This window comes from Diachasma alloeum, unplaced genomic scaffold (assembly GCF_001412515.2).
Source record: "Diachasma alloeum isolate Michigan unplaced genomic scaffold, Dall2.0 Dall_scaffold_00180, whole genome shotgun sequence".
In the NCBI taxonomy this organism is placed as follows: Eukaryota; Metazoa; Arthropoda; class Insecta; order Hymenoptera; family Braconidae; genus Diachasma; species Diachasma alloeum.
Window position 1 is genome coordinate 152,208 of NW_021680346.1, and position 24,635 is coordinate 176,842.

A 24,635-nucleotide genomic window follows, 5' to 3' on the forward strand; every position below is an offset into this window, starting at 1 on the left:
GCGTATTTACAACGTCCTTGAGTCATTCGACCGATAATGCATGATAAAAATAGACGTACCTTGTCAACAAAAATAATGAGCAAATGCTGGGTACTGAGGAAATATAAGTAAAAAATTCGATGCAGTCGTCTGTTGAACCGTGAGTTTTAAAACTGCAGTCTCAGTGAAATCGCATTATATTAATTACATTAATTTTTCATTCATCCCGACTATATTGATGAATTGACAGTCTCGAATTCATTAAATCAAAAATAATGAAGAAGATGAAAAAATAGTCATGAAATTGTGACGAGAATGGTTTGCAATAATAAATTGATTAAAAAAAGCTTTTTTGCACTGTGAAATATTATTAGCTTTAACGGTTGTGCGTGTGATAAATTCACGTGCGCCAAATGCTTATGTAATTGTGTACTTAATGCATATGCGGTTCAACGACTAAAAGACAGAGAGTTGTCATATTGAATGGGTGGGCAATTGCTGCCGATGCAGTTTTCCACTTTTCTTCTCTTTATTTTCAATATTTTTTTGCCTTCTCTTTTTATTGTTCTTATCGAAACGCCACCACAAGGAGGGTTCAGTGGCGACGTTGCCGTGTATGTACGCACTTCTTAATCGGCATTAGCGATCGCACAATTGGTCAGTGATGATGAATAATACACGGGAAAAATCGGGTGGGTATTTTCAATACCTGAGGCATGCCGGAAAATTGTGGTACATTGTAAATCCCTATGAGGCGAGTTTTGAATTTGAGGGACAAGTGCCGGATTATCAGACAGAGGTAATTATTATTTCATTCAATTTAACGAGTTTTTTAGCTGCATTGTTCACTGTTAAAATTCTTTCATTTCGTAATTAAGGTGTGAAATAAATGTTTTCAATTGTAGGAATTAATTTTGTTTAATTGAGCAATACGATTGCTCCAATAAATTGAAGTAATTGGTCATTTTTCAAATTGATAAGAGAATTTTCAACTATTATTTTGTTGAAAAAATCTGCTGAATGTACATTTTCATTGGAGCTATCATTATTTCAATGAGTAAATTGCTCATTAGTTTATTCCACCTTGACAAAATTATGACAAAATTGGGGAAATATAATTCTACAGGTCTGGCCCTCGTTCTTCATATTGATAATCCTCGAGCAGATAATTCTTGTCTCAAAAAAACAAAGTACTTTTCGCTTGAACGATCATGTTACATCGCTCTGCAACTGGATTCTTCCGGAATCTGGACGGTAAGCTTAGGTAATTCTATATGTGAATCTGCATCCTCATGAAACTCTACATCCTCGTGAAGAAAAAAAAACAATTGTTGATGTTGTAGAATATTGTGTCGCGGTGCCGAATACTATCTGTACATCAAGATTTATGAAGACTATCGGATATGGAGTTTGCCGTGGAATTCTGTGGGGACATGGTATCTGACGGCTCTGGGGGTTGATTTTTGTTACTATTGGGTGCATCGTGCCAATCATGGTAACGATTTTCATTGTTAAAAACCTAGCCATTTTTAGTCAACCTTCTGTTAGCTAGTTTTTGGCCGATTCTATAATGAAAAATTTCCCACACGGAGAGAAATATTCAATAAAAATTACGTATCTTTTCCGTAGTTCCGGAGCGAAATGTGATTGTAGGAAATTTTACGGAACTGTCACGGAATTTTTCCGGAGCGTTCCGTACTTTTTATCTGAATCTCCTGTGAAAAATTACGATACCATCACTTAAATTTTCTGAGTCGATTCCGTAATCGGTGAGTGAATTGTGAGTTCCGTAATTTTTACTAAACATTTCGCTTCGTGCAGCTTTTTTATGTGTGCATGCGTGTTTTTTTTTCCAATAGAAGAAAAATACGGTGGAAAAATTTCGAAAATTCATGTCGAGCAATGCCTATAGAAAAAATTGTATAAAAAAATTAAATTCTACTTAGCATTAGTCAATAGAATCGCCCAACAACTAATAGAATTTTCGAATCGGTTGGGCATTTCAACGAAATTTTTCGCACGTATAATTTCAAATAAATCCTTTGAAACATTCATTGGCAATAATTTCGAATTATTGTTTTTTGAGAAATTCACTTCTTGTGGGCTCAACATCAAGTACATCATAGTAGTGAGGAATTCAATCTTGTGGTTGGACTGCGGCAGTCTGTCTTGCAACAGTGGTGCAGCTTCGTGAGTGAATAACAACTCATGTTACACGTTATCAATACCTCTAAATGTTATTCAATCATCAGGTCCAAAAAAAAGAAGACGAGTTGCATTATTATCTCCATTTACAGATGTTCTACTTACCCCTTGCTGCCTTCATACCACCGTCCCACTTCATAGCGCATCATCAATTCAATCTTATCTATCAATTATGGATTCATACGACTGTAATCGATGACCTCGGACCCCTTGAGCTCGTTTTCAATACACCGAAACATCATCGGGTGCATCATGGTAGGTTTTGTTTTTGGTAGGAGAATTGTTGTAATGCCAAGACGCTTTTAACCTTCGCCTTCGAAGCCAAACAAGTGCTGGGATGAGGGGTTTTGTAAGGTACATTGAACTAGGAAAAATATCATTGGAATTCTATTGAATTCTATTGTTGGCATTCGTTGTTTTTTTTTCTTCCTCAATTTCTCTTTGGGAATTCCATGAATCCATTCATGTGAGCCATAAATCAGATGATAATATATATTGAACTAGCATTTTTCTACAAAAAAAAAAAACAAATTCACAAAAAAAATGGAAAAATTCTTTCTTTCTCCATTAAAATTGAAAATGCCAATCCCTCAACATATTCAACTTGACCTAGGATGCAATTTATACTGTCTCGACAAAAACTACGGAGGTGTTCTAATAATCTGGGATCGTCTCTTTGGCACATTTACAAGTGAAAAAATCAAGGAGGAAATAATCTACGGCCTCGTCGTGAGCCCCCGGACATTTAATCCCCTGTATCTCCAGACATTCTACACAAAAGCAATGTTCGTAAAGAGCTTGAGTATGACAAGTCTGGGAAATAAATTGGCGGCTTTCTGGAAAGGACCGAGCTGGTTTCCAGGTGCACCGAGACTCGGCCTTGATGAGTACAAAGTCAACGTCACCTCCAGAAGAAAATATAATCCTCAGATATCTTTTTGCCTGAAGATTTATATTATCATGCATTTTATCGTCGTATTTTACACGCATTATCAGCTTTACGGAGAAAAACAAGTGAGTTTAATTGAAAATCACATGAATTTTTTTCACTCACATTTGTCTTTCAGGACTGCAATACCTTGAACCAAAGTACAATAATAATGAACAATATCTTTGCACTGACGACAATCGGTCTCCTTTTCGACAAGTACAAATATGCGGGGATGATTGAGCTCACGCGATGCGTCCTTCAATTATACATCACCAAAAATGACATCTTGATCGAGCCTCAAATCACATCAAAATTCATCTTTCTCATCTACCTCACGTCCTGCTGCTTCTGGGGCGTAAAAACAATCAGAGATACAATACCAATTATTAACAGAAGACAGTAGGATCAACAAATCTGGATGACTCGAGAATCAGAAGACGAGGTACGAACGCAGCTTTCACATCACGTACCGTCGCGATTATTCTTTGGTTTGTTTGTATTCACATTATATCAACGTTAAGAACCTACACAAGACCTTGGACTTATTTCTTAATTGAATTTCATATAAAAGAAAGAAAGACATGGCTGGAAAAGATGGCTGGAACAGGAGGTATATAGGAGCAGCCGTAGAATCGAAGAATTCTAATCCACGTGGCATACTCCCTCAGTACAGTTTACCGTGTCATTGGGTTGGGGTATTGATTCAATGACGTAATAAGGGATTGGTGAACTTTTAAAGCCGTATTGACAGTTTGGTAAACCTGTGTTTAAGGAATGCACTAAGAAATTTCATAGAAAAAACAGGCGAATACTACCATAGAAAGTTGTATTTGTTTTTAGCCAACTTCATTAAAGAATTTCACTTTATTTTACGTTTTTTTTTCAATAGGAAATGTCAACAGGATTTCATCTTTGAACATTTCTATTGAACAAAAAAAAAGAAAAAAAAACGCCTACGTATTTCGCTTGATTTTTCTGTTAAATTTTTTCGTATGTAAACATTTACTCGAAAAAATAATACGACTGTTATTGTTTTTAATTGTATAATACTTTAATTCACTTAATTATTAAGATAAAAATGAGTATGTTTCCATTGTTCTTCTCCACCCCTTCCGTTCATATTTTTCATCAAAAAGGCATTATATCAAGATTGAAATTGTTTTACAAAAACGATGCCACAATAGTTTTTTCAAGTACAGCACTGTTACTGTTACGTATAGTACAAAGTGAACATATATCTTTAAATTGCTTCATTATTAATTAATCAAAATATTCAATATACAAATAGCAACGTAATGCGTGTAAAAAGTCTAAAACAATAAAGCAAAATTTTTTTTGTGTTTTGTTTTTTCATTCTAAAAACATTGCTATTCTCAAAGTAAATTATTACGAAGAATATCTGAAGATGCAATTATACTTTGTGTTTATCAACTACACTTACGCATCCTTACACTGCACATATACCCAACAATTTAATTATTTTCTTCTCTTTGTTTCATTTATATTTCATCAAGCGTTAAATTTCATCTCGACTTTGTGTCATTCCTTCACGTCTCGACGATTTAGAAATTAATAACGATACAGTAAAATCCTATTTGTTTCACAAATGCACAAGCCCCGCAAATACCATTGCCTCGAGATAATAATTTTCCTCGAGCTTCCACACATGTAAAGCTTCTTCACATTATATCAGATAGTTTTTCCAATCGCTTCAAAACTCGACATTTTTTTCTGAAAACGAAAAAAGAAAAGAAAACAAGAAATGCCGATTATTTCCCACTGACAGCATGAAAAATATATCAATCTTACCCTAGAAATGCTTTTTACACATCTGTAGTAGCTGGAAACGTGGTCTTGCCATTCTTAGTGATCTTGACCTCTAGAGACCCTTCGCTTCTCATTTGGAAGCTTCCACTGGCGTCGCTAGCACTTTTATCCTGCTCAGGATGCTCCAACACTGGCATCTCGAGGGAATCCGAGGAGATCCTTCTAGTGTTACTAAACTGATCCACCGAGGACCCCGCCTCCTTCGTATCCCTGATATTATTCAAAGAATCTGAATAACTCAAGGAAGGAAAGTCAACAGTCGTCTTCATCTCCAGGGAATCGGAACTTCTGCACATGAGATTGTTCTTCTTCTCCGCTTCGTCGCCTTCGAGTTCTAGGGAATCTGTGCTCGTCTCCATGATGTTCCCTTCTTCTTTAGTCTTGGGGGAGTCTTCCCTCTCTGGAGGAAGAGTTAATGTTCCCCCCGGCTCAATTTTCTCTGGTTCGATTTGTGAAATATCCTCGGTTGTGTCGTCTTGCCTGTCGAACTTCTCAACATTCGCTTGAGCAATTCTGATTATCTCATCGATCTCCATTATTCTCTTCTCGTAGTCGTCCGATCCGGAAGTGCTGGGATTGAAGGAACCTGTGGCGCTGCTCTCCGCAGGTTTCGGCTTCGGGAGATTCTCTAATCTGTAACGATTTTCGGGGCTCTCATGCTCGAGAAGATCTTCCTCCTCTTTCGCTCGAAGTTCTATCATGTGAGCGTCACGACAGGCTTTCTCGAGGCCTTCGAAGTCTTTCAGCGAGGATACTGACACATCGTCACCATGGCCTGACCGACTGGTGATGTACCTTCTGGGAAGGCTTCCATTGTTGACGGAATCCTGAGAGCCGCAAGTGAATTTTTTGCCGAGTTCCCCTTGAACCGCGCTCTCGAGATTCTCAAACTCTTGAAGGGAATTCATGGATATATTGTCATGTTCGATTGATTTTGAGAATGTTTTTCGTCCAGCTAAAACGTCGTACTCAGCACCGAAACTTCCCTTCATACTTCCACTGGAGCCTAGCGATCCTTTGTGACTTCCTAGACTTCCGAAACGACTGCTGCCAGCCTCGAAATCGGTGATCTCTTCCTCTTTGATGTCTTCGAGAGGACCCCGATCGTATTCCACTTCGTATCCCCTTGGATCCGCTGCGAACTGCATCTCCATCCACTTTTTGTTGTCTTGTTCTTCATCCGAATAGGACTGCGAGTACTGATCATCGTTGGAAGCCTGCGGAGGACTCTCCTCTGATTCGAAATCAAAGAGTTCATTGTTTCGAGATAGTTGTGATCCTACTGATTCTACTTTATCTGTTGCTTCTGTTATCAGGTTCTCAACATCACGGTCGAATTTTTTCACCGCTGCCATTGGTTTTGCACTAATGGAGATGCTCTTGCCTTCAGAGTCAAACTCCTCGGCTTCCCTCCCTACTTCTTCAATAACGACAAAGTCATCAATAATATCGGGTTTGTCGACCAATTCAAAGGAATCGGAATCCGGTGAATGCCTGTCTTGTTTTTCACGTTCTATCACTGTTTCCACGGACATCCCTGAGGTCGATGATGTTGACATGCTGGCTTGTTGAAGAACTGAGCGTTTTGTCAGAAGGAGTGCGACCTCATCAGCTGCGGCTGTACTCAACGAACTCATTTTTAATTCAGATGAATCAATGTCATCGCCGGTTGATTGCGCCTCGATTGATTTCAGTCGGATTTCAGGGGATGAAGAGCCAAGTTCCGCTTTTCCGCTTATCTGTTCTGAGAGCGCATCGAGGGTCGATGTCTTCAGGTCATCGTCTTCGCTGATTAGGATACTAGAAGTGACTTTGGTGTCTTCTGTTGAGCCAAAGGCTCCGGGAATCGACGAAGAGTCTTGGTCTTCTGACATCTGCTGTTGGAAAATCATCTCGGACGATCGCTTCATCTTGCAGGGCACGTCTTCGCTTGTCTTGTCAAAGGAATCGTCAAGGGGGATCTCACTTTCTTCTGAATCAGATGGTTTCTCATCTTCATCGAGAGCTAATTCCAAATTTTCTCCTATTTTCCCTTCATCAATTTCCGATTCAGAAGCCACTAGAGTGTCTGTCAACTCGCTTGTGCTATCGATACTTCCAAGATGGCCAGAACTTAGAGAATTCAAGGATTTCATTGATTCTCTGGAACTCAAGGTGGAGACAGCGCTGTGATATTCCTGAGATGTTGGTCGTGATCGCGAAGAATGATCCATCGACATCATTGCAGTTTCGTATTCTGAAGCAGTTGTTGAGGGCATTCCTGCGGCCGATTGCAGGGCCTCGATGTCAGAAGAACTTGGTCTACTCCCAGAACCAATTTCGTAATCACATGATTGATAGTTGCTACTCTCTCCTGAACTGGATTCAGCTTCACTGGTGGCGGAATGTCCTTTTTTGGATACTCTTATGGGTTTTTGTCGACGACGTGGGGCAGGTTGAGGTGGCACTGATAAAGAAGAGAGATCGTCTTTATTATCAACGTCAGAAGTGGATCTAGAAGTGGCAATTGGTAAGGATAGGGATTCTTCTAGGGATTCAGCGTCTTTGTAGATCGAGACCTTGACAGCCGAGTCTGATTTGTCTCCAATTAGTTCACTGGACCTATCTGACTCCTCTTTATCAGAGGATTTCTTTTCTGATGATTCCTGCTCATCAGATTGGGTGTCCTGTCTCCTAGGTTTAGCAACTGGCGATTCTGACGATGCATTATCTTCATCTCTTGTTACTTGGTCTACGGAAGGACCTTTGTACAAAAATGGAAGATCATTTGGAATTGATTCTGGCTCGAGTTTGAATTGAAATTCCGATGGTGAGTCTTTAATTTGGAAAACTGTCTCGCTATTCTCGCTTAATTCTTCAATCAAGTCTTGTTTCGCGGCCTCTAGGGACTCCTTCACTTCAGCAATTTCTTTATTGACAACTTGATCGAGAACTGTTATAGCGTATCTAGCGCTTAGGTCAACGTTGGGGTCTTTCTTTCGTTTGAAGGGACTGGATTCACTCGAACCAGTGTGTCCTTGTTTATCTTTCAAGTCAGCGGACTTCTCTGGATGACGCTTTGAGTCGTCACCTGGAGGTTTTTTTCCTGCTAAGGATTCTTTGAGACCTTTCAGGGCCACTTCCATCTTCATCTCTTCGTGTCTCTTCTCTTTCTTGTCCTTGAGTTCGCTTGTGTCGATTTCTTTTTCTTCGACTTCGTTCTTCTCTTTTAATTTCAACTCTTCACCTCCGATTGCCTCCTTCTCTGAGGACGATTCACTAATGGAGCCTGGCTTTTCTGCAGATTTAACAACATCAAAAACGTCCAGGGGCTTTTCTTGGAAGCCCAATGCCTTCTGAACTTGCTGAATAGCGCCCTCTTGCTCGTCGACAAATTCAAATTCTCCATCACTCTCAGATGTTCTTCTGGGAGTCAGTGGAGGCTTGTCGTCAGTCGGAGTTTTTAGTTCGTATTCCCTTTGAAGAGTGTCAACAAGTTCCTGACAGCTGATTTCTAATCTATTCTCAACTAATTCCTGATCAACTTCTATTTCGCTGGCTGGATCAATGATAATTTTTGCTCTCGAACCATCGATAACCGAGTCTATCGTGCTAACGTCCTCGGAGGAACGCGTCACAGAGCCTTCGACAGATGATGTTAAACTATGTTGTTTAATCATGCTGGTCTGATACTCCTCGAGTTCTTTATCAAATACTTGCGACGGCTGCAGGGTCTCTGATATTTCGATTTTTTCATCTCCGATTAGCCAATCAGTTGGTTTAATCTCCAATTCGGCTACTTTTATCTTGGGAGAGATTATTGATGGGATCATGCTCTTGTCAATGATTGCAGTGTCCAGTTTTGTTATTTTCTCTGGTGTCTTCTCAGTCTTTTCAGGCTCCATCGATGAAAAGCCACCATCTTCACTCTCTATTAAATCAGTACCTTTAGCAAGCATTGATGAACTCATACTACGCTCCTGGACCATGGAAGACTCTGAAACGGTGCTTGGAGAGAACGTCAAATCACGATCCTGGCCGATTTTGTCTAGAGACTCCATCTCAGGACTCTTGTGAAGTTTTCCAAAATCTAGATCCTTGATATATTTATCGTTGAGCGATAGATCTTCATCGTCGGAGCGGTAGTGCCGTTGCTCGTCTATTTCAAAAGAAGATATGTCGATCGAGTCCTGTCGAGTTGGATAATCATTGTCTGGTTCTAGAATTTCTAGAACCCTAGCTCCTGTGCTTTCGTAAGCCTCAAATCGCATCGGAGTGACTTCCTCTGTTGTAAAACCGAAGAAGCACCCTTCAGCGACTTTAACTTCCGGAGGGAATTCAACGGAAGGTTTCGACGCGCCGTCTTGTTTTCCGGATCCTAATGACTCTTCCAGCTCGATTTGGTCTGACATGCTGCTGGGGCTCATCGTGATGTCTCGGTCCATAATTTTAGTTTGTGAGGATGATGATGCGAGACTTCCATCTCGGTCGTGAGGTGTTGACTCTTCTGTTGTAAAACCGAAGAAGCACCCTTTAGCGACTTTAACTTCCGGAGGGAATTCAACGGAAGGTTTCGACGCGCCGTCTTGTTTTTCGGATCCCAATGACTCTTCCAGCTCGATTTGGTCTGACATGCTGCTGGGGCTCATCGTGATGTCTCGGTCCATAATTTTAGCTTGTGAGGATGATGAGGCGAGACTTCCATCTCGATCGTGAGGTGTTGACTCTTCATCTTTAGTGAAATCATCACTGTAGCTGAGGCTTCCACGTGTTGAGTCCTTCTCCGGAATATAATCCTTCCTCCGTTTTGTCATCATGTGCTCGAACTTGTTGGTTAAATCATCAGCGAGTTGATTGTCAAAGTCCTCATCAGGGTCCATGGAATATCGGTCCTCCTGGTGGTGTTTTATCTCGTCCATTGTTAGCTTCAAACCATCACAACTCTCCGACCGTTTGACGATTTCCTCCTCAATCTGCTGTACGAGGTCTTCAGCGATGTTCCTAGCTTGGTATTCTTGCGCAACTCTCAACTGATGATCTTCTAGGGTTTCCGAGCTATTGTCAGTTCTCAAAGTGTCTTCGCTGGTGTCCCTTGAGGGGTACATCTGGGTGTCAAAGTGACGGGAAACTTGTTCACGAGATTCCTCTCGAATAATTGCGGTCTTCAGTTGATCCTCAAGGCTCATACCCAAATCAGAAGCATCGATCTCCTTTTCTTCTTTGGAGAGAGACTCATCTTTCTCAATTTTCATTGCTGTATCTATCTCGTGTTCTTTCAAAATCTTCGAGCCAGCTTTCTGAATCACAACCCCATCATTATCCTCAAGGGATTTTATACTTTGTTTATCCTTGATTGATGTAGTTGATTGCGAAGCTGCTGCATCAATGACTTGTTTCCCTTCCGCAATTGCCACTGAAATCTCTTGACTCAGTCTTTTCTGTGATTTCTCTTGTTTGATCTTCTTATCTTGTACTATTTCCTCCGGAGTCTCAGTCTTTGTTGTTTGTTCTTTGAGTTCTTCCTTCAGCTCTTGTGCCTTCTCCTCACGTTTCACTATTTTCTCATCCCCTCGAGATATCTCTGAAGAGACAACCTCCTTCTTCTCAAGCTTGGTTGACTCCCTGTGGTCTACTGTTGAAGTCGTCACAGATGTGTCTGGCTCTTTCATCATTTCCATATCTTCAAACGCTTTGAAGGCATTTCTGGGATCCGTGAATGTCTTTGTTATCACCTGAGACTGGGTTTTAGTTTCAGACGTGTGTCTCTGGTAGTGTTGAGATACCTTCTCAGTGATCTTTGTTTCGGTTACCGTCGTTGATGCTTCAGATATCCGTTTCGGTATTTTTGATTCTTTCTTCTTTTCAGAATCTCCATCTTTCTTCTCGGAGTCTGGATCCTTTGGCTTCTTGTCTTTTTCTCCTTTAGATGAGGGGACTGGTATTTTTGATATCGATTTCTCAGACAGGTTGGAAGTTTCTCGTCGCAATGATGGGATTTCTTCTTTCGGTAAGAGAACTGGTATCTTTGATAGGGATTTCTCGGACAGATTGGAAGAATCTCGTCTCAATACTGGCATGTCATCCCTCACATCCGCGACTTCGTTCTTTGGCTCGGATTTAGTCATCGCTTCAGGTTTTATTTTTCGAGGAATCATAGATGGAATCTTAGCATCAAGAACTTCCGATTCACTTTTCGTAGTTGGGCTTGGCTGAATCTTCTCTGTGCTCGTGTGTTCTAACTCTTCCTGAACAAATTTAGACTCTGAAATTATCAACTCTTGGCAAATTTCGCGCTCTTTGTCTATAGCCAACTCCTTCACATGACTCTTTATGTTTTCGAGCAGTTTTTCTTCTTTCGTCTCATCACAAGATTTACGGGGGATCGCTGAGGGAACTATAACTTTTTCTTTCAATGATTCAAGCTCCTGTTCACTAAACTTGGCCTCTGAAGATATGAACTCTTCCGTCATCTCCCTAGCCTTTATATCTGTTTTTATTTGGACAAGTTTATCTTCAACAACACATTCTTTTTGTACCGGAATTTCTATTTGTGGTGCTTTTGGTTCTTTAATTTGTTCTAATTTTCTTTGAATCGGTTTTGGTATCGAAGACTCACCCTTCAATATTTTTGGTTCATCAGTTTTTTCACGAGATTTCGGCTGAAAAATTGGCTTCTTCTCAATAACAGTTTTTTCTTCTACTTGTGCTATTTCTTTCGCCGAATTTACTATCATCGTCTCAACTTTTTCCTCAATAACTTTTGGTTCTTCATCCATTTCGCCCTTCGCATCTACATGCTCAGACCCTACCGATGTCTGATCAATCGAGCTCTTTCGTCTCTCCTTGAATGACTCTTTAGAATCTTGTGAAAATACTTTGGAAAGCGGTCGCGAAATAGTAATGGCTTCTTTCTGAATGACTTCTTCGAAATAATGAGCCTTCTCGGCCACCGTGCACTCGGAAATATCAGGGATATTCAGATCCTCAAGTGTCTCGGACCTCTGGGGAATAGTGGGAGCCTCCTCCTCCTCCTTCTCCTCAGAAACAATACTCTGCAGATACTCACTGTCACTCTCATTGACAGTCAACTGCGAAGCCCTAGAAACCTCAGACTCTGATCTCTGGTAACTGTCACGTTTCCTCGTGATATCCTCCCAGAATCTACGTTTTTCTGAGTACGTTTGCTTCTCAAGCTCTGGTGAAATATCTCCTTGAGTATTTACGTTATGGGGATAACTAGCATCTACTGATTCTAGGGTACAAGCCACTTTTTGTGCAAGGGAATCGTGGATTGTTGCGGCATCTAGAACAACCAAGAAATTATACTCGTGTTACTTTGTTTATTAGAACCATGTTATGTCAGTATTGTTTTTTTCGTTTTTCTTCTCTTTAATTTCTCTCGTGTGGTACATTGAGTTACAATAGACTTTTATCAACTTTTAGCTTCTTTTTATTTGACAGAATATTCTAGAGTTAATTAGTTAATTAGTTGTCAAGTTATTTGTTTGTTTCCGCTGTCTTAAATGCTTTAATTTGTACAATTAATAATCATTGAGTTGAATCTAATTGTTATTTTTTCAATTTCTTACAGAATATTTCTGTAATATTTGTGTTAAGAGTAGTTAAATCTGAATCGTGGACGATTTATTCAAGCATTTTGATTTAATATCCCATTGGGTTGCCAATGATAATGTTGAGGACGGCATTTCTGTCTGCAATTAACATTAAAAGAATCATGTTTCAAAGCACATCGAAAGTGATTCTATGAAAGACGTACATTATACAAATTATGCTCTCTTTAATGAAGCCGTAGTAAGTTAATAATTGATCTTATATCATCAAATTAACGATGTGATGTGATATGATGACAGAACATGCAAGTTTTCGTAACGTACAAACATTCACCCTAAAGCAAACGAACGTATGGTGCAAAAAGAAAGTCACAAAATTGTTTTTAAAACTCTGGTAATAATGAGTAAAAATGCCAGAAAAAACAATGATTTGAATAGGTAGGAATCCTCAATATAGCGAGTTTCATCGGCGTTATTAAATGAATCATTAAAAATGTCATTAGTTAGGCGAACAACAACAACAACAACAACAACAATTAGTCTATGTCTTCGATATCAGTATGACTGTCGCTAATGCCGTCTTCATAGGGATCGGGAACGGTGAGTACATTCTCCGTCTTGTTGACGTTTTTCATGAAGATTTGGGAAGCAGCGAGAAGATCGAAATCCATGAGGTCTCTTTGGGAACAGGCGCCCTCGAGCTCGGGTTCCTCATCCGAAACATCGACGTTTTCCGAGTCAGTGTCAGGTCCTTTGGGAAATGGCTCCATCTTGCCCCATTGACGGGGCTCGTCTCCTTCGTCGAAGGACATTTGATTCCTCACTTCGACGGAGAAGGGTCCATCACCCTCTTTAGTGGTGATGGTGCCCCCTCCAAATTCCCTCAGAATGTCAAGTTGGGGAGGTAAGATGAAGATAGACTCTTCGGTTTCTTCCTCATCATTCGACATGTCCTCCACGTCCGTCTCTCCCTGAGGGCTTTGATCAGGAATGCTCAGGCCTTTGCTATCCGATTTCGGATCGTCCAAGTAGATTTCATCGACGTCGGTGAGCGCCTCCCCAAAACTGCTTCTCCGGTCGCTGTTTGGCGTTATCATGCCCATTCCGTCCCAGTGAGAATCACCAGGCTCACTTTCAGCCGTCTCTAACGTCACTTGGATCACAGGAGGAGGCGCTATACCCTCATCCTCCCCATTCACAGCTCTCGATGATGGACTGCGATGTCGCACTTTGGTCTTCACCACCGATAGCTCATCCTCGGAATCAGTATCTGAGAAGTGCAACGAGACGTTACTCATCATGGCGTTTAGACGTCTTCGTGCCCCACGTGATTTGCGTTTTGGCTTTGCTCCTGTCGCACTGCCGTCCCTTTTCGGGGATAATGTATAATCCGGGGAGAGCGACTGCTTCCGAATACCATCTTCGGAGTTTGTAGATCCAATGTTACAGTTTATTTGACAGACTTTATCGATCGAAGTTGGCTCGCCGCTATGGTCACACGACATTATTCAAGTTACTGATGCAATTTATATTTGTTTGACAAAGGAAAATCACTCTAGTCTGGTGACTGTAAGAGTTGGACAAAAATAATTTAAAATAAATAACCTGAAACGGAAAATTTGACGAAATGTATTTTTCAATTTGTCGGACCTTTAGGATTCTTCTAACACTCCCGGTTTGTGGTTTATTTTCTAGTAACTGTTGCTGCGATGTTGGCTCGCTTTAAACTAACTCTGATACAATGAGCGACAAGTGAGAACAGAGGGATTGACCATGTTACCTTGGTAATTGAATTTAAGAAGCCGGGTTGGAGCTATATGCTATTATCGGATTGACTTTTTTTTCTTTTTTTTTCCCCGCCGTTGAACATTCATAGAATAGGCTCTTAAGTAAGAATCGTAATTTGTTGCGGCAACTTGGAGCCGTAATGGGATCGAGATTTCGTCATTTTTCCTTTTTTTTCTATTAAATTTTGCTCAATTCTTTTGCACCATTTATTCGAATTGTTCGATTATAACGGTTTTTTAATCAATTGTGCATGGGAGTCGCTAGTTGTTAAATAATCTACACAATTTTTACATACCTGTCTGTTGTTTTTGTAACAAATCAGTTATGAGTTTATCTTTTGGTGATGTGGGTTTTGGTATGTCACGTTTTTCCCCGTAGTCTCTCATATAAGTAGATTTGTACATATCCATTTTGCTAATGAGGTTGGAATCTAGTTCTATGAATAAAAGTAAATGAAATAAATTCATGCATCGTAACAGAGAAATGACAAGTACTAATTTGTGATACCTTTGAGCTTTGAGCTTGATTCGGACTTTGAGAGAGTTTCCGGTAGGACGATATTCAATATGCATATTGGTTGTTGGGCTGGCTCCCCTTTGGCAACTTTAGGATCTCTCATGAACATCATTCTCGCAACGGGATCGAGGAGTGGATCCCGGACTTTAACGTGGAAGGACAGTCTATTTTGGCGGAATGCCCTGAATGTAAATTTCAATTGTTGGCCGGATTTAGTAACAGGTACGAGATTACCACTGAACTCTATGTATAGATCTTTTCCATCTAATGCCTGAAATATTTGGCATTATTATTATTATTATTATTATTATTATTATTTGTTCTGTCAATTGTTTCTAACAATGAAAATTTGGCTCACTTCAACATCTCGACTTTTAACAATTTCCAAAAACTCTTCTTGTTTTTCCAATGTGTGCATTGTTTCTTTTCCATCAGTCATACAGAGGATGCGAAGGGTCGCTTCCATAACATCCATTCGTTTTGTATAGATAACAAAGCTAAAATGAAACGATCACACAAATACGATATTAATGAATGAATTAATTAATTAATTGGTACAAAATATAAATGATAATGTTGTAGTTGGACTACTCACTTGGTAATAAACGGTACAAATAGTGATTCCTTATACAATTCAGTGGCCATTTTTGGCACCTCACTGATATTTCTGCAATCCATCAACCAGAATCTCGCTGATACAGTGGTCGTAAAAGACACTTTTTCACTTGAAAAGGCGAGTGGAGTGGATCCAGTGACATCTTCCCACTGGGCCTCACTGGTCCCCCCAGCAATGCTGCACAGCAAGCGAAGGGTAGGCGTCTCCCCAGACTGATACTGATTGATCATCCCTTTATTAGCAGCCTGTGGCACTGGTATTGTAAGTGTTATTGGCTTGTGAAATTTCCTTCGTCTAGGCTCGATCGTGATGACAGGTGAGACTGCTACACAATTACCGAGTAATTTGGCAGTCAACTCTGCTGGTATCACGTGGGCTTGCAGACCAACTTTGATCTTCTTCGTTAGGGCACCTGGTGGAAACACAGCCTGAACATTGTTAGCAACGCTTGACATCAATATTCCACCGTCAGCACCGATCACGTGCACTTCCTGCTTTATTCGCGTTATTATCGCCAAGTATTGGGGAAATTCCGTGGTGATTATTCTTGTTATTCTGCCAGTGTACAGGGCACTCATTTGCGTGTCGTGAGGAGTGTTGAATAATGCATCATCGTTCTCGTAGGAATTGTCGTGTTCCTTCCAAGTTTCGCCGTTATCACTTCGGAGGATTATTATTTCACGTTCTTTTCCAGTTACTGAGGCGAAGTGAGGGACGTCGATAAGAACAGGTCTAAAAAGAAGAAAGAGAGAAAGAGAGAGAGAGAGAGAAAAAGTGAAACATGTTTTTATTTGATGACTTTCAATGAATTTTACCCCAAAAAGGACGCTCCAACAGGACCCATCTCAATTATTCGAGTAGCCAGAGCTTCTCCTTCCATCAAAGCTGGTGGATTAGCAACTTTACTGGGTTTTACAAGTCTGCAGGTCACCCTAATTGGCATGGTTGCACGTCTCGGTGGCACTATGATTCTTATTCCACTGTGGCGACAGCCCTTCATCGTTCCACCACGTGCATCCACCAGGAAACTCACCAAAAATCTGATGTCAGAAAAAATCATTTCTTCAATACATCAATTGAATAGGCCAGCTAGTGGGTACTGGGTACTTACGATCTAAAATGAAGTCTTCTGAAAAGATTTAATCGGAAATTCATCATTTTTAATGAAAAAAAAAATTTTTTTTCTGTATTCAATTCCACTGGTGTTTTCATCAATTGATCTAATTAATGGGGTCGCTTACCCAAGATTAATGCCGTCCGTCGAATCAAAATTCTCCGCAAGGCAGTAGTTATGGCTCTGCGTAAATTCCTGTTGCTCTTCTTTGGAGACTGCAAGACAGCCGTTAAATCACTTGATGAATTTTCCATGGTCAAGTGGACAAGTGAAATAGTAAATACTTACCTTGACGATGTACAGGATCGTCTCGTGTCACATCGATCGGCAGTGAATCATCCCGAAGGTTCTTCATTAAGTCGACGGTTAGGTAGCGATAAGGTTGCTCGTTGGTCAATCCATCTGAAGCTTGGCGGACAGAGAATTATAAGATCAAGTTGAATAATTGTTAGTTAAGTTAAATAATACTGTCAGATTGTTTACTACCTCCTTCATCATCCGAATCAGACATGAAACTTGTTTCTTGAAGGCTCTCTGGAGCAATGACTTTGTACTTCTCCTCCCATGTTTTATTATCCGGGGTTTCCGTGTTTCCGTGGGCAAGTCCTTTCAGCACCTCCATCACAGAAATATAGCCTAATTTTTGAGCTATGTTGAGTGCAGTCAAGCCATCCTGAAAGCATCAACAACATGCCCAACAATAAATAATGTGTGTGACATTTTGGATGAACATTTGGGCGGAGATGGAGATTGTTGATGGAGTTTAATACATTGTGAGGAGTAAAAATTCCAGCAAAAATAGAGTGAAAAAAAAAAGGTGGTATTGTTTTGTTACTAAAAAAAATGAATAAATTGTCAAACTCACACTCGTACGAGCATTATGAGAGGCATTGCCCTCCAACAACGCTGTAGCGACATGTGCATGACCCTGTTGTGCAGCCTGATGCAGCGGAGTATAATTCTGGCAAGTTGTCACGTCGATTTGAGCATTGTGCTTCAGCAAGAATCTGATCATAGATACATTGCCAAAGTGCGCGGCAACGTGAATGGGACGATAGCCAGACTCAGTTTCACTCTCGACATTAGCACCATTCTTGACTAAAATCGAGGCAACACGGATAAAGTCCTCTTGTGCACAGAGGTGAAGTGCTGTCAGGCCATTCTTGGATTTGTGATTGGGATCGGCCCCGTGTTCGATGAGGAGATTCGTCATGTCGTAGTGGCCCTTCTGGGCACTCAGTTGGAGCGGGCTAAAGCCGGCCTTTGACTGTGCATTCGGATCTGCCCCGTGTTCAAGCAAAGTTGATGCAATGTCCATTTGATTTTTTCGGGCCGCAATGTGCAATGGTGTGTGGCCATTCTTCGAGGGCAGGTGGGGCGACGCACCCTTCTCCAAGATCATGTTGGCCACGTTTGGATGATCGTAGTGGCAGGCCAAGTGTAATGGAGTTATGTCATTCTAGATTGATTGATTGATTGATTAATTGAAAAAAAATAAGGACGAGATTGAATTGTATTGTGTCGTTACAACTTGAGTTTTTATACTTTCAATGCTCACCTTTCCTTGACTATCAAGTTTACTATCCTTCTGCAATAATATCTTGGCAACATTCATATTTCCATATTTAGCAGCAATGTGAAGTGGAGTGAATCCATTTTTAGTTACTGCCTTTACCGAGGCTTGATTCTCTACCAAAATCGCAGCGACCTGTTAAAAAATCATTTTACATCATTAATTCTGATCCCTTTCCTCCTAATATACCATCCAAATTTCACACTTCGGCCAAGTCTTTGAATTCATTCCAACCAAAAACAATATCAACATCAAACTAAATATTAATGAAAACAACTTACCTGATTAAATAATAAAGTAATGAAATAATAAATGACAAGTAGTGGAACAAATACTGGAGATGTTGTTTATTTTTCCTCATTCTTTCAAATAAAAACAACGAGTACATGTGAATAAATAATAATGTGCTTTTTTTTTGAAAATAATAATAATAATAATAATAATAAACATAAGAAAAATAAGTGGATAAATTTTTTATATCATGTACTCCTGATGACGACTCCAAAACAGGTACAGGGTATTTTGGGTATTAATGTAGTCCGCGATTTTCGCTAATTCATTGTAAATTACCTCCTCTTGACCCTCCTTCGAGGCAATGTGCAGGGCCGTGTACATGTCCTTAGTCGTCGTATCGACTGCAGCACCATGTTGCAGTAGTAACATGACAATATCCACATTACCGAGTCGAGAGGCTATGTGTAAGGGGGTTTGTTCCTCCTGTGAAAGAGTTAAATTCATACTATTGAGATAAGTTTTTTCATGAATATGGATTGAGAATCGTCAGAGGGAGTATTTGCATTAGAGTATTCGTCTTTTTTTTTCTTTTGATGTAAATAAGAGCGTATAATTGAGGTTTGATGATGAAATTGTAGGGAAAAGGAACGAATGGAAATGTTTCTTGTAGGAGCTTACCCTAGCCCTTGCATCGACTTTCGCACCATTTCTCAATAAAATCCTAATAATATCAGTTTGATTGGCCCTCGCAGCGAGATGAAGTGGCGTTTCACCCCGCACTGTCGGCACATCTGGATTGGCTTCGTGCTGAAGTAGATAAATAACGATATTCATGCAGCCCATGAAGCTCGCAACGTGCAGTGGAGTCAGTCCCGACTGGAAAAAAAAAAGAAAAACCAATGAAAATGCAGTTACAAATGAACACTTGAGCTGTGAAATTACCTCAGTGGTGGATTCGATCGATGCTCCATGCTTGAGCAAAAGTTCTACAACCTTGATTCGATTCTTTTTGCACGCTATGTGGAGCGGTGTGAAACCGTTGAGAGCACGTGCGTTGGGATCGGCTTTACGATCCAGTAACAATTTGGCAACACGCACGTGGCCACAGTGGGCTGCTACGTGGAGGGATGTCAAGTAATCTATGGTGACTTCGTCGACTGGGGCACGGTGATACAGGAGAACACGGGCTGCATCTACATGATCTCCTTGGGATGCCATGTGCAATGGCGCCAGTCCATTCTGAATTTCCAAGTTTACCTTTTTTAGTTGGCAATTTTCAATGATAAAATTCTGAGGCATTTATTTACCTTTGTCCGCGCACTAATCGGTGCCGAATGCTCCAACAAAGTAGATACAACCTCCTCATGACCAGACCGCGCCGCACAGTGAAGTGGAGTAAGTCCATCGCGAGTTTTAGCATCGATCATAGCTGAATTTTCCAACAACAGCTTGACCATATTATTCTTACCCCACTTGGCTGCGACGTGCAGGGGACTGATATTGTGCTGTCAAAGGTACAGGTGTGGATGAATGAAAGTTTGTCGATTTGATAAATAGCTTTGGTGATAACGATTTATACCTTTGCCAAGTAGTTTACATCCGCGCCTCGTTTTATCAGAAGGCGGCCTATTTCCTCATTGCCGTAGTGGGCGGCTATGTGCAGAGGTGTGAAGCCACTTTTCGATGTTACGTCGGGTTTATGGTCGTTCTGAGAAAAATTATGAAAACGTGAGCATGATGAACAAAGTCCTTCTTCAAATAGAAGAGACCTTCTTCAATCATCAATATCTTCGAATGAGTCACAATTCATTTTCGAGTTATTCATGTTTGAAAACGGTTCAATTCAAGTGACTTTTTTCTTCTTCTTCTTCACCTGAAGAAGTAAATCAGCTGCTTTGCAGTCGTCTTTCTTAGCGGCTATGTGCAGGGCTGGCAGTCTCACCTTGCCTTTGGAGTCGTTTTCCAAAAGCACACTGACAACCTTGTCGTGGCCCTGCTGCATTGCTACAGCTAAAGGGGTGAATCCATCCTGTTTAAAATGAAACGACAATTCCTGTCAAATTATCTCGACTTTAGGTTTAACTTGTTGGAGTAGAAGAAAGTTTTTAAATTAAATTCTCACAAAGGCATCTACTTTTGTAGAATTGAAAAATGTTGAATTGTCTGTAGTAGTTGGAAAACTGTCTCGCAAACCAAATGATTCGATGAGAAAACATTTTCGTAAATTTAAAGAGAAAGGAGTCAAGTCGATAATAAATTTTGCGATTGAGAATTTTTTAATGGGATTTTTTATCACTAAAGGATAATGCGAGAGATAAGATTAGTATCGTTACATCAAGTCCAATTCAACCACTGGATTATTCACGCCTACTGATAAATCTATAAGGGGTATAATTACCTCAGTCGCTAAGCTCTGATTGGCTCCATTGGAGAGTAACATTTTAACAACGTGATCGTGATTCTCTTGGGCTGCCATGTACAGAGGTGTGAAACCATTTTGAGATTGAATATTTACTGCTGCACCGTATTGGATTAGAATATTTACTATTTCCGATTGCCCAGCTGTTGGTGACAAATCAAAAATATATAAAATCCACTATTTAGTACGGACTTTGAAGGGAAAAAAAATGAAATTTCATTGACACTTTATGAGTTATTGTCAAGAGAACAACATTGAATTTTTATTTCGAAGGAGAAAAATCATAAAATTTGGAATTTTTTTAGCATGAGGAAGAAAAAACCTCAACGACATTTAATTTTTCTGCTTTCAATTTTCATTGACTTTTTCATTTGATACAAATTTTCAAGAAAATTTGAAATTTATAGTGAGGAAAGAGGCAATGGATTCAGTTACCTAGTGATGCAATGTGCAATGCAGTATTCCCCTTTTTGGTAGCAGCGTCGACTTTAGCACCCCTTTTCAATAATTCAGTTACAATCTCAACGTGTCCGTCCTTAGATGCTAAATGCAGTGCATTCAATCCATTCTAAAAAATGAAAACATGATAATTATGGGCATAAACAATAGATATTCAACGAAATTCACAGCCAATTTGGTTAAACAACAGATGAATCTTTTTTGCAGTTGTCATTTTTCTAAAAAAAAATACATGTGTTTGATATTAATTTAGAAAAACACTTCAATAAAAAATGTAATTAAAAAATTTCTAATGCACTAACCGAATTAGCAGTATTAATATCTAGATTCTTGTCGAGATATTCGATGACCTTTTCCAAATTTCCAGACCGTGCAGCCCTGAGAAACGCCGTCGTATCGTCGGTCTGTGGGGGAATAAAAACTAACATAAACCTCCGGCAGACAAACAGAAGAATAAAAAAAAAGTACGACTGAAAATCTCTGTCAGAACCAAAAGATGAAATCGATAACGGACAGTGATAAAAATCCGTCTGACAATTTAACCGCCGCGATTGACGCTATAAAAAGCCAATTAATTATTATCAACCAGTTACGTATTGGACCGCGTGTCCCTGAGATCCTCACTCGATTGATTTTCTATTCATTCGGCTCTAGTTACTCTACTCCAATGCCATCATTTATTGTGAATCAATGTGAATGAATGAACATTAAAATTTCACCCCTTTGCAGTAAGAGTGTTGGCATCCTTTTGGCAAATAAATATATCTATCTATCTATCTATCTATGTTTTAAAATGTCAACATTCTTGAAAAATTGATTATTTCAATTTGAATGTAAACATTTGATGCTATCAAAAACCAGTGAATTACGCAAATAATTAAAGCGATTCCGCCCTCATTAATAATTGCCCGTGCTCTATTGTTCTCTTCACACATGACCCATGGAGCAAGTGTCGCCTCCGCCTCCGCCATGTACAATACCTTCAACATTTTTTTTTCATCCCTCAATTATTCATTATACGCATTCAAGTCCACGAAAATGTCGTCGGTGAGTGTAAAATACTCGTGTTCTATTCGAACATTTCTCCCCAACGAATCATTTAAAAAACAACCATGAACCATCGATGAATGAATGAGAATTGTCATTCTGAGGTGCAAAACCCTCTGAATATCGAGGAATTACCTGACTCGTGCTGTCCGTAACCATCGTAACACCGAGTGTCCAGCGCCGGGCGCTGAAATTACCTCCCACAAATTCAAATTCTCCTCTTTATTAATTTATCAAATACACTTTTTTTTTTAATTCACCTCCACCCCCACCCCCCCACGTTTATTTTTTACGCACTTCACTGACTTTACCCTTAAATTAAAGAAAACGGAATTATCATGGAGTCATTGATATACCCGAGAACCGGCTAAACGCCGATAGCGGAGGTGGCCGTGAGGAGCCGCCCCGTGGCTCTGTCGCGCCTCTAGACGGCGTGGTGGAAGGGGTTGATGATTCCGCTTCAGAAACAATAATGCGCAGAATCGAAAGGTTTTTCGCGATAACAACTCGCAGTATCTTTCCAATATCCCCTATACCCCCGGAATATGGGGATTTACTCATAATAGTCGATCATTGAGCCTCTCGCATTTCGTATTTGCATGTTTTTTTTTTTTTTCATCGGTGAAATGGAGAAAAATGGGAAAATGCTTTTGTTTGAGAAAGAAGGGAGGGTCGCAGCAATGCGCGACTGCGTTGCCAGTCACCCCGGATCAATAAAATACTCCCCCTTGTCGCGTTTCACATACACACGCTCAGCCGGTGTTTCACGGCCTCCGGGTGGAGGGAGAATCGAGCCGGGAATATTTGCACGAGGGTTTTCGTATTAGGAGGCTATTATCTGACCTTGTTCTGTTCTCTTCTGGCTGCGATTGTTATTAGGAGTGAGGGAAGGATATTTCGTCGATAAATGCATGTGTGCATAAGAAACCTCGCCAACTTTTTCTATTGACTCTTTTATTTGATTTTTTCAAATGATAATAGATGAAGAAAAGAATGGAAAATATTTTTTACATTTGCGTCGAGGAATTCTTACTGAAAATGTCTTGATAGAAAAAGTTGTACAAGACAGATGAAGTTTCGCTGAAAAGTTTCACCCTGAAAAATTTTCTATTCAAATTGAATAAATTTTATTTGAATCAAATGAATGCACTCATTTAAATAGCCCATAATAAAGCTCTCATTCGAATTTCAAAGTGATATTAATTGGATCAAGTTCCAATTAACCATATATGTATTTTTTTTTTAAATCATCTGTCCTGCAATATCAGGCTTTATTGCATGAAATGGGCTTTTTGTTTAAATTTAAAAGATATGAATTGAATTGTTCATTGAAATAATGTTGAATGTTAAATAAAATCTCTAAAAATTTATTCGAAAAAATTCACATTGATATTTCGAAATATTCTTCTAACGCATTCATTTATAAATAATACAAAACGGGCATCATTAAATTTTCTCAGACGAATACCCGATGGGGACGGGCACTAATTCCGCTTGCCTCACGTCTGGTTCATTAGAAAAACAATGCACATGTGAAGGATCTCTGTGAACGATGGATTTAAACCGGAAAAATTTAAATTCAAAATTGAAATAAAATGTAAATTTTATTTTCACACCATGAAAGTTCCGTTGAGATCGGTTCAATGGATCACTCGGAGATATGACAAATTTTAAAAAGTTAAGAATCGATTGATTGTCACAGATTTACTACAGAAATAGCCACGAGCTTAGAACTGGGGGGGCTGCCATTGCCAATAATAAACTTGCTCCGCGTGTTGAGGTCTTCTAACTGACTGGTGCATCTCGACTGATGTGTCTCATCAAGAGATTTTTTCTCATCTTAATCCCATCGAGAAAATGAAATTATTTCATCAACTCGCATTACATTCCTTTTTAGCGATTAATTAAAATCAATCATTTTTACCGTAAATAGTTGTCAGTGATATTATGTAATGATGAGTGACGTAATTAATTGTGATTAATGATTCCTCGATAAATATTAATTGACGAGTTTGGAATAATCTGTGTGAAGAACAATTGGTTCAGTTCTGGTTTCTGATGCTGTTTGAATTCTAAAGTTTCTCGAAATAGTTGTTGTCGTCTGGGGGAATCAATGACTGAGTGCCTCTGTTCATGTGAAAAGTACAACTATTTTAATAATTACCTTCAATCTTATGATCGGGGGATATTCCCTCTCCATCATCATTGAAAAATACACTGAAAACTACTTAATATTAACTTTTTAGTCTATACGTATATAATGCTTTGTCCGCTTGCAACAGTGCAGACTCTGACTCGACGTTATCTATTTTTAGAATTACACATTTATTTCACGGTGGCAAGTTTAACATCGCGATGAGAGAGATTATTATCAGAA

The 24,635-nt window shown here is 39.7% G+C and overlaps 3 protein-coding genes across 11 annotated transcripts; 1 reads left to right on the forward strand and 2 right to left on the reverse strand.

Annotated features, from left to right (window-relative positions):
* The first annotated feature begins 74 nt into the window (after nt 1–74).
* Nucleotides 75–4,455, forward strand: LOC107044581 (alkylglycerol monooxygenase). Of its 5 annotated transcripts, XR_001461351.1 has the most exons (9): nt 75–139; nt 569–778; nt 1,106–1,233; nt 1,323–1,474; nt 2,066–2,169; nt 2,277–2,439; nt 2,798–3,198; nt 3,252–3,603; nt 3,687–4,455. XR_001461351.1 is itself a non-coding variant. In XM_015266531.2 (8 exons), the coding sequence occupies exons 1-7, from the start codon at nt 644–646 to the stop codon at nt 3,516–3,518; spliced, it is 1,350 nt and encodes a 449-aa protein (XP_015122017.1). In that variant the 5' UTR covers nt 105–643; the 3' UTR covers nt 3,519–3,557; nt 3,687–4,455. The 5 variants fall into 5 exon arrangements, 2 of the variants coding, with proteins under 2 accessions (XP_015122017.1, XP_028982402.1); XR_001461352.2 differs by having other exon boundaries at nt 105–778; nt 3,691–4,455; XM_015266531.2 differs by having other exon boundaries at nt 105–778; nt 3,252–3,557.
* Nucleotides 4,456–4,604: 149 nt separating this feature from the next.
* Nucleotides 4,605–24,541, reverse strand: LOC107044551 (ankyrin-3). Of its 5 annotated transcripts, none has more exons than XM_015266483.2 (23): nt 24,423–24,541; nt 21,514–21,615; nt 21,188–21,320; nt 20,732–20,895; nt 20,207–20,362; nt 19,913–20,041; nt 19,641–19,838; nt 19,276–19,572; nt 19,012–19,209; nt 18,670–18,816; nt 18,085–18,234; nt 17,392–17,985; nt 17,013–17,199; nt 16,815–16,928; nt 16,654–16,741; nt 16,524–16,541; nt 16,228–16,452; nt 15,392–16,144; nt 15,155–15,293; nt 14,788–15,067; nt 14,576–14,716; nt 4,925–12,224; nt 4,605–4,846 (listed from the first exon to the last, which is right to left on the reverse strand). In XM_015266483.2, exons 1-22 carry the CDS (start codon nt 24,462–24,464, stop codon nt 4,939–4,941), a joined length of 11,541 nt encoding a protein of 3,846 aa, XP_015121969.1. In that variant the 5' UTR covers nt 24,465–24,541; the 3' UTR covers nt 4,605–4,846; nt 4,925–4,938. The 5 variants fall into 5 exon arrangements, with proteins under 5 accessions (XP_015121969.1, XP_015121960.1, XP_015121976.1 ...); XM_015266474.2 differs by having other exon boundaries at nt 16,815–16,934; XM_015266490.1 differs by lacking the exon at nt 24,423–24,541 and adding an exon at nt 22,394–22,652 and having other exon boundaries at nt 16,815–16,934.
* LOC107044601 lies at nt 12,247–14,218 on the reverse strand. The gene has a single exon (XM_015266545.1). It carries the CDS (start codon nt 13,995–13,997, stop codon nt 13,029–13,031), a length of 969 nt encoding a protein of 322 aa, XP_015122031.1. The 5' UTR covers nt 13,998–14,218; the 3' UTR covers nt 12,247–13,028.
* Nucleotides 24,542–24,635: the final 94 nt, after the last annotated feature.

What these genes read in the sequence shown, in the direction of transcription:
- LOC107044601 (XM_015266545.1), bottom strand. Translation starts at nt 13,997, where the DNA reads ATGTCGTGTGACCATAGCGGCGAGCCAACTTCGATCGATAAAGTCTGT.
- LOC107044551 (XM_015266474.2), bottom strand. Translation starts at nt 24,464, where the DNA reads ATGATGATGGAGAGGGAATATCCCCCGATCATAAGATTGAAG. An exon ending in ATGTAAACTACTTGGCAAAG is followed by an intron (nt 19,839 to 19,912) that starts GTATAAATCGTT and finishes TACCTTTGACAG; the next exon opens with CACAATATCAGTCCCCTGCA. An exon ending in GTTGGAGCGTCCTTTTTGGG is followed by an intron (nt 16,145 to 16,227) that starts GTAAAATTCATT and finishes TCTTCTTTTTAG; the next exon opens with ACCTGTTCTTATCGACGTCC.
- LOC107044581 (XM_029126569.1), top strand. Translation starts at nt 644, where the DNA reads ATGATGAATAATACACGGGAAAAATCGGGTGGGTATTTTCAATACCTG. An exon ending in ATTCTTCCGGAATCTGGACG is followed by an intron (nt 1,234 to 1,322) that starts GTAAGCTTAGGT and finishes TTGATGTTGTAG; the next exon opens with AATATTGTGTCGCGGTGCCG. An exon ending in AGCTTTACGGAGAAAAACAA is followed by an intron (nt 3,199 to 3,251) that starts GTGAGTTTAATT and finishes TTTGTCTTTCAG; the next exon opens with GACTGCAATACCTTGAACCA.